The sequence below is a fragment of the Carcharodon carcharias genome, chromosome 9, assembly GCF_017639515.1.
Source record: "Carcharodon carcharias isolate sCarCar2 chromosome 9, sCarCar2.pri, whole genome shotgun sequence".
Classification (NCBI taxonomy): domain Eukaryota; kingdom Metazoa; phylum Chordata; class Chondrichthyes; order Lamniformes; family Lamnidae; genus Carcharodon; species Carcharodon carcharias.
Window position 1 is genome coordinate 16,669,344 of NC_054475.1, and position 12,715 is coordinate 16,682,058.

At 49.0% G+C, this 12,715-nt stretch overlaps 1 protein-coding gene across 6 annotated transcripts in view; it reads right to left on the reverse strand.

Moving 5' to 3' along the window:
- srgap2 (SLIT-ROBO Rho GTPase activating protein 2) overlaps nt 1-12,715 on the reverse strand; it is a 248,300-nt gene that overhangs the window by 14,199 nt on the left and 221,386 nt on the right. For all 6 annotated transcript variants that reach the window (XM_041195352.1, XM_041195351.1, XM_041195350.1 and 3 more), the window contains 2 exons: nt 12,378-12,602; nt 11,180-11,259 (listed from right to left, as the gene is read on the reverse strand). In XM_041195352.1, the coding sequence (XP_041051286.1) occupies nt 11,180-11,259; nt 12,378-12,602 (305 nt within the window). The remainder of the gene's footprint in view (nt 1-11,179; nt 11,260-12,377; nt 12,603-12,715) is intronic.

A 12,715-nucleotide genomic window follows, 5' to 3' on the forward strand; every position in this document is an offset into this window, starting at 1 on the left:
CATGGACTGCAGCGCCTCAAGAAGGCAGCTCACCACCACCTTCTCAAGGGCAACTAGGGACGGACAATAAAAATGCTGACCCAGCCAGCGACGCCCACATCCTGAGAACAACTTTTGTTTTAAGTTGTTAGCCTTCAGGGTGCTCCATTAAAAGAAACTGTAAGATCCGAAAAAAACTTTTGTTCATGCTGGGCAGGAAAGACAGGTGTCCAGATGAATAGGTGAAGCAATGTTCCCATGGGAATCTGATAGGAGGTACAGGGGAGGCAGGAATAAGCAGCTGAAGGCTGGTGGCACAAGAGAAAACTAGTGACTTTGTTCTACTGTGTGGGTTGTCAGCTACAAGTGATGGTTTGTTTTGCCAAGTTCAGGAGTCCAGCTCTCAACATTCCTGTACTCAATATTCATTTTGGCACAATGGTTTACATTACAGCATACATCAGCATCTGAGGAAGAACTGTGCGCTCAACTCACATTCTTTTTGGCTGCCCTCACTCTCTTGGCTTTGCTCACAATTGAAGTTAATACAAAGGTGACATCAGACGGGGAAAACTGCACGTGTGTAAAATCTACGTGTGCAGTGAGGTGCTGACAGAGCAGGAGACCGCCTGCTGAAACCCTGGCTCTCAACAGGATTGGTCTCCTGCCAATCCTCAATCTCTCCTCTCCTTTGAGGGGGCGCAGCCGTTCCCTGACACCTGGTTTCAGCAACCATTTTCATGCGTGACTCTAAGACTCTTACCCTAGGTCAACATTTATCCATCAACCAACATCAGTGAACAACAGATGATCTGGGGATTTAGTTCCTTTCTTGGTGAATGAGTTACAACTCGGTTCCAATCCTCATTATTTAGCCCATCTGTTAGCAGGGTGGAAATCTGGTGATTTATTGCATTGCTGTTTATGGGATCTTGCTGTGTGAAAATTGGCTGCCACATTTTCTACATTACAAGTGTCTACACTTCCAAAGTGTTTTTGATAAGTTTTGGGGTCATCCTATACAAACGCAAATTGTATTTTTTCTGGAGAGCACGGGGATTCCATATGCATCCAACACAAGAGCCAAAATGAATTTGTTTCTCAGCCAACACCTACCTTGTTTTAACAAGCAGGAGGCCCAGGATGGTGAGGTGGGGAGTGGAAATACTGGTTGGTTTCTCCCCTATCTAACATAAGGGACTGAGATTGGTCTCCACAGCCCTAATGCCACCCATGATGGAACAAGCTAACTCAACAACTGAATACTGGATTGCTTTCCTGTGTGTGACTCAGCCCCTGTCCGCGTTCGACATCCACAGCCTCTGAATGAACAGTGACGCGCTGCATTCGCAAAGCATCACTCAGTAAATATAACCGCTGTCCAAAATGTCTAACGATAACCGTGTTTTTTAAGGTATAGCATTAAACGTCTGGGGGTGATTTAAACTCATGCCCCCTGATGGGAAACTGGGATGATCAGACTGGCTGCCTGTTTTAAACATGGCCCCACTTCACATTCATTTACAGTCTGACAAAGTCATTGACAACACTGAAGGAGGCTATTCGGCCCATTCCTATTGAATCAACAGCAGCTGATCCACTTGCATCAGTTTCCCATTGGACATTTTAGGTTAAGTCAGTGAGAATATAAGCCACATCCCCCATTACTCAGAGCACCAGAGTTAGGGAGTGATCAGGACAGCCCCTGCTGCTGAGCTAACAATTACAGAGTCACAACATGCACACTTCCACACACACACACACACACATCTCCATCCTGCCAACTGACGGGACTGGACAATAAGGGATGGAACAGAGCTGATTACAGTAACTCATTCACCAGCAGAGGAACTAAAGAACACAATCCATGTTGTAGGAAGGTGACCCTTCCCTTCAGGGTAGGTCAATTAGATGAAAAACAGCCTTGTTCACATTGCTAAACGGCACATCAGAACATCATATGGTTCTTAGCGCAGTGTAACAGAGCAATTTGAGTGACCCAGAGCATCACAGGCACTCACAAGCACACGCACAATCCCATTCACACATGTCTGCTTACGCACGTGATGTACCCACACGCAGATCCCCTCCCCCACCCGCAGCCGAGACAGAGGGCGCCCAGAGCAGGAAAGATGGAGAAAAGAATTCCAACTATTCCCAACAGCTTTCACGGAGGATAAATTTATAATTCCGAAGCTCCACGCCTTTATTAAAACAAAAAAAGGAAGCGGCTCTGTAGGATTGAATCCCCCGCCTCTTGACTTTTGTGGCAGGACAGCTGCAGAGGAGCGCCCTGTGACTCTGTGATACTGAATAGTCTCAATTCCTCCTGTGACCCTGGGACAGGGCCAACTTATGGAAGAGGCTCTGGGGGATGGGACAGATTGAGCTGTGCAGTAATCCTTCCCATATCTTCAAGTACAACAACAGCCTGCATTTATATAGCACCTTTAATGTGGTTAGAAAATCCAAGGGCACATCACAACAGCATAAATCAAACACAATTTATGCTGAGTTACAAAGGAGATACAAGAACAAGCGACCAAAAGCTTGGGCAAAAAATAAGTTTAAGGAGTGACCTGAAAGGAGGAGAGAAAGAGAGCGAGGTGGAGAGGTTTAGGGAAGGAACTCAAGAGCTTAGGGCTCAGGCAGCTGAAGGCTAGGCCACCCATGGGTGGGGTGGCAAAAATTAGAGATGAATTGGGGGAGCACAGAGATCTTAGAGGGCTGTAGGAGGACACAGATAGGGAGCAATGAGGTCATGTGGTGATTTGTTATCAAGGATGAGAATTTTAAATTCAAACTGGACCCTGAGACAATATAGGTCAGGCGGCAGAGAAAGTGATGGGTGAACGGGACAGTGCGAGTTAGGCAAGAAAGTGATGGGTGAACGGGACAGTGCCAGTTAGGCGAAAGACAGCAGAATTTTGGATGAAGTTTACAGAGGGTGGAGGGTCTGCCAGGAACACATTGGAATAGTTGAGTATGAAGGTAACAAAAGTATGGATGAGGGTTTCAGTAGACGGACTGTGGAGGGTCAGAGTCAAGTAACGTTACAAAAGTGGAAACTGGTTGCACTCCATTTTCAGTCATCCTGTGTCAAGTCCCAACTCCCGCCTGCTCACCTTAAAACTACGGAAGGCCTCACTTCCCTCAGCCTTCCATTCCTCACCCTCTAACCACCTTCATTATCCTCATCTTCTCTCTGACTCCAGGCTGTTCTGCTCCTGGTGCTACTGGGTCTTCAATTGGACATCTCAAAGCGCTCCCCAGCACCGCCCTTTCCCTTTTGCACGCTAACTCATCATCTCTGGAGCTCTCTACTAGCATCACGATGGTGAGGATAAACAACCAAATGACATTGCAGGTGGCATCGTGTTGTATGAAGAATCTGCAAGTCCCAGTCTAGTACAAATTGTGTTCCTAAGTCTAGATTTCCCAGAGGTGCACTCCCCATAGCAGGATCGTACCCCAAGCACAATAACACTGAGACATGCTGTAAAGAGATGGCTAGGTCAGAAAGCACTGATAAGCCACAGTGTAGTAACATTATACAGCTACAGGTATAGGCCATAGGGTTCCATTGTCATAGTTCAGTCCCATCTCTGCCATTTTCCACATTACTTACCGACTTCAGTCTAGAACTGATCTGTAATTTTTCCAACTCAATACAGATTCACTCTATTAGCCTATAACCGAGGCTGAGATTTAAAACCTGCAGAGTGAAGGGGTTCTGCCTTATCAGAGGTGCTGTCGTTTTGCAGGATCACTCCTAGAAAACTGGATTAAAACTAAAGCCTTTCCCTATGTGTACGGGAGCCTGAACCCGCAGTCATTTGGATTTTTGCCTCAGTTCCACTGAAAGGCTTAATGTGTGATGGTGGTTGATTTGCACACATCCCCACTTAATACATCAATAAATTCTTCCCGCTGACAGCCTGTCTTTGAAGTCTTTCCCTTTTGTTTTTGTCAATTTTTAAAAGATGTCTTTAGTGAGTGAGTGGACTCAAATGAGAAACACATTAAACTCAACTAAGAGGTAAGAAACACTTTTTTTTTAACCCTTCCTCACCTGAATTTGAACTTCCCAAAACAATCAAGAGAATGGGTCAGGGTCACATTAACACAAGGAACAGGAGGAGGCCATTCAACCCCTCAACCTGCTCTGCTATTTCATCAAATCATGGCTGATCCGTATCTCACCTCCATTTGCCTGACATTGTTGTGTGTCCCTCGAAACCCTTACTCAACAAAAATCTATCATCTCAGTCTTGAAGCTCTAATTGATCCTCAGAAACATGACTTTTGGAGGGGCTGGCGGGGGGGTGGGGGAAGGGGGTGGTGGTGCTGTGGCAGAGTTCATTTAGCTATTTTAATTCTGCTCCTTTAAGCATTTGGGTTTTAACATGAAACCCAATCCAAGAGCTCGCAGACTGGGGAAGTCCTGAGATTATCTCCTGCTCTCCGGAGTGCACCGAAGTAGGAGCAGCTCCCAGGAATCTCCTGACCACCGTGTCCAATGTCCCTCCCTACTGGCATCCCCCACCCCTCAAAACCCTAATAACCTCCTCACTCCCCACCTCCCAGTTTGAGAACCTCTGCTACAGGGAGGGTGGGGAACAGTGGGACTCGTTCTAGATTGCCAGCAAAGACACGATGGGCCTAATGCCCTCCTCTTCTGAGGTAAACATCTATGGAACTCTGACAAAATAGCTCAAATTGGGTTGTGTGCCATCACAGGATTGGGCCAGAGGACGGTGAACTGCTTGGGGAGTGTGGATAAATCACACATTAAGTCCACGTGCAGAATAAGCAGATCCTTTATCTCCATCAGGTACAGCAGCTCTGTAAATAAACGGATGCTGTGAATCTGACTAGCTCCCCTCTCTGTTGCCAGAAGCTGCAGTTTATTTATGTTTATAAATGGCATGCAGTCTGTTCCTCAGTTCCAAAGAAGCCAGTGCTAAGCAAAGGGAGGGCGAAGCAAATATTATCGAGCTCAGACATTCACACAGCATCTCTGTTACCCTGTTTATACTGTAGAATTCACTCTGGTCAGGAATTGGGTAATTCCGGTTGATGATCCCACCTCTCCCAAACTCTACAGTCTACACGTGGGAAAAGCCCCTTGTTAAAGAATATGAAACAAGCAGCTAGAGGGAGCAGCACATTTGTAATGTAGACAGAAACGTTCAGGTGCATAGCAGACAGAAGGGGATCAAATAGGAGGAAAGTGGTAATTGGTCACAGTGTCTCAACTTTGGGGATGGCAATGGATAAAATATCAGCAACAGTGCCCAGCCCAATATCAGCCTCTGAATGGGAAATGAACACATGTGAGCAGTGGGGGTGAGCAGGTAGAGGGCAGATTGTGATGGCTAGCACAGTTGAATATGCCGCCAAAACTATTAGATTAATTGTCTGCAAATTTGCCAGTGTGATGAGTCCCTGCAAATACCAACACACCTACTGAACCCCCACCCCCCACAAATGCCAACACACATACTGAACCCCTTCCCCAGCAAATACCAACATGCCTGCACAGCCCCTTCCCCCAGCAAATACCAACACACCTACACAGCCCCTTCCCCCAGCAAATACCAACATGCCTACTGAACCCCCACCCCCCACAAATACCAACACACCTACACAGCCCCTTCCCCCAGCAAATGCCAACACACCTACTGAACCCCCTCCCCCTACAAATACCAACACACCTACACAGCCCCTTCCCCCAGCAAATGGAAACACACCGACTGAACCCCCTCCCCCTACAAATACCAACACACCTACACAGCCCCTTCCCCCAGCAAATGCCAACACACCTACTGAACCCCCACCCCCTACAAATACCAACACACCTACTGAATCCCCTTCCCCCAGCAAATACCAACACACCTACTGAACCCCCTTCCCCAGCAAATACCAACACACCTACTGAACCCCCTTCCCCAGCAAATACCAACACACCTACTGAACCCCCTTCCCCAGCAAATACCAACACACCTACTGAACCCCCTTCCCCAGCAAATACCAACACACCTACTGAACCCCCTCCCCCCCACAAATACCAGCACACCTACACAGCCCCTTCCCCCAGCAAATACCAACACACCTACTGAACCCCTTCCCCCAGCAAATACCAACAGACCTACTGAACTCCCTTCCCCAGCAAATACCAACAGACCTACTGAAGCCCCTCCCCCAGCAAATACCAACACACCTACTGAACCCCCTTCCCCAGCAAATAGCAACACACCTACTGAACCCCCTTCCCCAGCAAATACCAACACACCTACTGAATCCCCTTCCCCAGCAAATACCAACACACCTACTGAACCCCCTTCCCCAGCAAATACCAACACACCTACTGAACCCCCTTCCCCAGCAAATACCAACACACCTACTGAACCCCCTCCCCCCCACAAATACCAACACACCTACACAGCCCCTTCCCCCAGCAAATGCCAACACACCTACTGAACCCCTTCCCCCTACAAATACCAACACACCTACACAGCCCCTTCCCCCAGCAAATGCCAACACACCTACTGAACCCCCTCCCCCTACAAATACCAACACACCTACACAGCCCCTTCCCCCAGCAAATACCAACACACCTACTGAACCCCCTTCCCCAGCAAATACCAACACACCTACTGAACCCCCTTCCCCAGCAAATACCAACACACCTACTGAACCCCCTTCCCCAGCAAATACCAACACACCTACTGAACCCCCTTCCCCAGCAAATACCAACACACCTACTGAACCCCCTCCCCCCCACAAATACCAGCACACCTATACAGCCCCTTCCCCCAGCAAATACCAACACACCTACTGAACCCCTTCCCCCAGCAAATACCAACAGACCTACTGAACTCCCTTCCCCAGCAAATACCAACAGACCTACTGAAGCCCCTCCCCCAGCAAATACCAACACACCTACTGAACCCCCTTCCCCAGCAAATAGCAACACACCTACTGAACCCCCTTCCCCAGCAAATACCAACACACCTACTGAATCCCCTTCCCCAGCAAATACCAACACACCTACTGAACCCCCTTCCCCAGCAAATACCAACACACCTACTGAACCCCCTTCCCCAGCAAATACCAACACACCTACTGAACCCCCTCCCCCCAACAAATACCAACACACCTACACAGCCCCTTCCCCCAGCAAATGCCAACACACCTACTGAACCCCTTCCCCCTACAAATACCAACACACCTACACAGCCCCTTCCCCCAGCAAATACCAACACACCTACTGAACCCCCTTCCCCAGCAAATACCAACACACCTACTGAACCCCCTTCCCCAGCAAATACCAACACACCTACTGAACCCCCTTCCCCAGCAAATACCAACACACCTACTGAACCCCCTCCCCCCCACAAATACCAACACACCTACACAGCCCCTTCCCCCAGCAAATACCAACACACCTACTGAACCCCTTCCCCCAGCAAATACCAACAGACCTACTGAACTCCCTTCCCCAGCAAATACCAACAGACCTACTGAAGCCCCTCCCCCAGCAAATACCAACACACCTACTGAACCCCCTTCCCCAGCAAATACCAACACACCTACTGAACCCCCTTTCCCAGCAAATACCAACACACCTACTGAACCCCCTTCCCCAGCAAATACCAACACACCTACTGAATCCCCTTCCCCAGCAAATACCAACACACCTACTGAACCCCCTACCCCAGCAAATACCAACACACCTACTGAACCCCCTCCCCCCCACAAATACCAACACACCTAAACAGCCCCTTCCCCCAGCAAATACCAACAGACCTACTGAACCCCTTCCCCCAGCAAATACCAACAGACCTACTGAACCCCTTCCCCCAGCAAATACCAGCAGACCTACTGAACCCCCTCCCCCCACAAATACCAACACACCTACAGAGCCCCTCCCCCAGCAAATACCAACACACCTACTGAACCCCCTCCCCCAGCAAATACCAACACACCTACAGAGCCCTCTCCCCCCACAAATACCAACACACCTACAAAGCCCCCTCCCCCAGCAAATACCAACACACCTACTGAACCCCCTCCCCCAGCAAATACCAACACACCTACTGAACCCCCTCCCCCAGCAAATACCAACACACCTACAGAGCCCCCTCCCCCTGCAAATACCAACACACCTTCTGAATCTGCCCCCTCTCCCCCTACAAATACCATCACACCCAGGGAACCTCCTGTAGGCATTTGCAAGAATCTTCAGCCAGAAGTACTAAGTGGATGATCCATCTAGCCTCCATTACAGATGCCAGTCTTCAGCCAGTTCGATTCACTCCATGTGATATCAAGAAATGACTGAACACAGTGGATACTGCAAAATCTATGGGCCCTGACAATATTCTGGCAATAGTACTGAAGACTTGTGCTCCAGAACTTACCATGCCCCTAGCCAAGCTGTCCCAGTACAACTACACACTGGCATCGAGCTGGCTATGTGGAAAATTGCCCAGGTATGTCCTGTACACAAAAAGCTGGACAAATCCAACTCTGCCAGTTACCGCTCCATCAGTCTACTCTTGATCATCAGGAAAGTAATGGAAGGGGTCATCAACAGTGCTATCAAGCAGCACTTGCTTAGCAATAACCTGCTCACTGATGCCCAGTTTGGGTTCGGCCAGAGTCACTCAGCTCCTGACCACATTACAGCCTTGGTTCAAACATGGACAAAAGAGCTGAACTCCCGAGGTGAGAGTGACTGCCCTTGACATCATGGCCACATTTGACCAAGTGTGACATCAAGGAACCCTAGCAAATCTGGAGTCAAAGGGAATCAGGGGGAAAACTCTCTGCTGGTTGGAGTCATACCTAGCACAAAGGAAGATGATCGTGGTTGTTGGAGGGCAATCAGCACAGTTCCAGGACATCACTGCAGTAGTTGCTCAGGGTAGTGTCCTAGGCCCAACCGTCTTCAGCTGTTTCATCAATGACCTTCCCTCCATCATAACGTCAGAAGTGGGGATATTCGCTGATGATCGCATAATGTTCAGCACCATTCGCAACTCCTCAGACACAAACAGTCCAGGTCCAAATGTAGCAAGACTTGGACAATATCCAGGCTTGGGCTGACGAGTGGCAAGTAACATTCGCGCCACTGAAGTGTCAGACAATGACCTACAAGAGAGAATCTAACCATCTCCCCTTGACACTCAATGGCATTACCATCACTGAATCCCCCACTACCAACATTCTGGGGAGGGGGTTACCATTGACCAGAAACTGAACTGGACTAGTCATATAAATACTGTGGCTACAAGAGCAGGTCAGAGGCTAGGAATCCTGCGACGAGTAACTCACTTCACTTCCACTCCCCAAAGCCTGTCCACCATTTACAAGGCACAAGTCAGGAGTGTGACTCTCCACTTGCCTGGATGAGTGCAGCTCCAACAACACTCAAGAAGCTTGACACCATCCGGGACAAAGCAGCTCGCGTGACTGGCACCACATCCACAAACATTCACTCCCTCCGCCACCGATGCAGAGTGGCAGCAGCATGTACCATCTACAAGATGCACTGCAAGAACTCAACAAGGCTCCTTCGACAGCACCTTCCAAACCCACAAACTCTACCATCTAGAATGACAAGGGCAGCAGATAGATGGGAACATCACCACCTGGAAGTTCCCCTCCAAGCCACTCACCATCCTCACTTGGAAATATATTGGCTGTTCCTTCAATGTCACTGGGTCAAAATCCTGGAACTCCCCCCCTAACAGTACTGTGGGCATACCTACACCACATGGACTACAGCGGTTCAAGAAGGTAGCTCACCACCACCTTCTCAAGGACCATTAGGGATGGGCAATAAATGCTGGCCCAGCCAGTGACACTCACATCCCGTGAATGCCTGAAAACAAACAACACTCCCAGGGAACCCCTGACTTGACATACACTCACCTTAGGGTAATATTCTATGCTCACATCTTCTGTATAATTTAATATACAATAATTGGAATCGACAAAACATCCTTATTGTAGAAATCATTGCAAGTTCAGTGCTGGGAGAGTCAGGGGAGGTGAATGAGAGCGTGATTAGAAACTCACTTCCTAGAGAGGAAGAAGAGGGGTTTAGAAAGGGAATTCCTGAGAGGGGGGATGACTGGAGTCTCCAATGGTGGAGCAGGGAATGGAGATGGACAGGAGGCCAGCATTGCAGGACAACTGCTGGACGAGATCCCACCCTCGATGCACTCTCTCAGCGATATGTACATTAATCACCTCCTGCTAGACTGTTATTATTCACCGGCTTATTGCTGTGCACAGGACAATGTTACAGATTTACAGAGTCACACTTGACCGAGTCAGACATGCAAGCAGAAAACTCCTGCCCCTGCATACAAAATAACAAAGTCTCCCAAGACTGACAGACAGTGTTCACAATTATCAAACATTAATCCACTCTGCTGTGTCAGCCCTGCCTAATTCATAACTTCAAGCCAACATTTCTATTCATTTAACAGCAGTGTTGTGATTGAAACAGTGATACATTTTCCACACATGACATTTCACAATTTTTAGTTTGTTCTCAGGATATGGGCAGGCCTGGTATTTAGCATCATCCCTAACCCCCCTTCAGGAGGTGGTGGTGAGCTGCCTTCTTGAACCACTGTAGTGCACGTGGTGAAGGTACACCCATAATACTGTTAGGAAGGGTATTACAGGATTTCAACCCAGTGATGAAGGAGCGCTGGTGTATGTCCGAATTGGGCTGACGTGTGACTCAGAGAGAATGGTGTTCCATGCACCTGCTGCCCTTGTCTTTCCAGTGATACACACTGTTATAAGCGGCACAAAATCAGCAGGTGTCATGGGGCCCTATCGCCTCCAATTTCCCCATAAAATTATACACCGACCCCAAATGGACATCCATCATCACCTCCTTCACTGTCACTGGGACGATAGTCTGAAATTTGTCACCTAGCAACACTGTGTTACCATGGGTTTTTCCTGGTGTAACTTGTGTCAGGCGGTAGGGCAAACTCACTCGGGGCCCAATATCCATCTCCCTCTCCACAACAGCTCACTGTCGATTACCCAGGTCATAGCTTTTCCCCGGTGCCCTTCCCTGAGGCTTCCACAGGCCTTGCCCTGCCTCTCTCCGCAGCCCAACTCTTCCATTGTGGATCTGTGTTTAAAAAGGACAGTGACAACATACCATCTTCACTGGTGTGAGGCTCCGTCCCAACATCTTGCACAACATCTTCGACAGAGACAGGGTCCCCATGAGGGCTATCACTGAAAAATATGGACCATTCGAAATTAGAGATGAAAACAGAATTCTAATGTACTTTTCACGTGTGCATGTGAGGTGTCTGTATTCGTGGTGGGGGGGGTTGGGGGTATGCAGTATGTGTGCGGTGGTCTCTATGTGTAGTGGTGGGGGGGGTGGTCAGGTGTGTTAGTGGGTTATGTGTGTGGGTGTCTCTATTTGTCAGGGGGTGTAGGATGAGTGTGGCTGTGTGGGTCCTTAACCTCAAGATTGACAGGAGACCGGTGAGACCTTTAGCAGACGAGGCACCCAGCAAGGCTGGGGATGTGCACTGACCCCAAATAATTCCCTGACACCCGGCCTGACAGATAGCCTGGCTGGTGGGAGGGGGTGGAAATTTACCAACGGGACAACAGCTGTGGATCTGTGGGGACTGTCCCGGGAATGAGATCAGGGATCCCAGAGAGATCAGCTGAAGAGGGTGGAGCGGGGAACAGAGGAGAGGGGGCGGAAATCGGGGATTGGGATTCGGGGGTGGGGAGAGGGAGCACTCCTGGCCCACAAGGAGTGTTATAAGGAGCAGATATTTAAACCGTGCTTTGGCCAGTCAGTGCCCCCTGTCTCAGATCTGTTGCTGGGCAGCCGACAATGTGGGAAACCCTGACATCTAGTTAATTCTATACCACGACATCATCATCATCAGGGTCGTGACTTCTGAATATTAACTGGGGCCTGACGTGCCTTTTGTAGCCTAAATTGAGGCAGTTAAAAACAAATGTCTGAGAGGACAGTGGGTTGAACCTGAGGGTATAAAATGTTTTTAATTTGAACCCTTCCCTCACACCATTCCCACCGGGCAACAGGTTAAAACCAGGGCCCTTGTTTCACCCGATGCCCATGCATTCGCACGTTCCCCGATGATCAGCAGAAGGAAACAGGGAAATTTTCACCACCCTCCCCACCTCTCGGGCACTGAGGCTAACTATAGTCACCAGGAGAGTGCCGGGCTATGCAGAGACGTGGTGATCGAGCTTGGAGCATTCCTATTCTCGTACTGCTCAGCTCCACACTGAGTGAGGAACCCAGACAAGGAGATTTTCAAACCTCTGAGGGCACTAGCAGGCTTTGTGGGCCTGTGACTCACCAGTAATCCTCTGCTGTCATCCCCCTGTCATACACAGGACCATCCAACTCCTTTTGTCCTGGGAAAATAGTGTCATGGTGGAGGATGATGGACTTGACCAGTTCATTGACATGGGCCTGACAGGAAACTTGGTCATGGCCTTCTGGAACAGACATCAGGGTAGGCCCGAAGCAGATGGCCAGGTTATACGGGTCCATCATGTTTTCCTCACTGAACTGGGACAAGCTTCACAGGGAAAAAAAAACAGAAAATATTCATTCTCTCAAAATCAAACCACAGCATCAATAAAGTCAACTGCTGAACATGAAAGGAATTTCTGGCCTGTAATAACTTGGCCC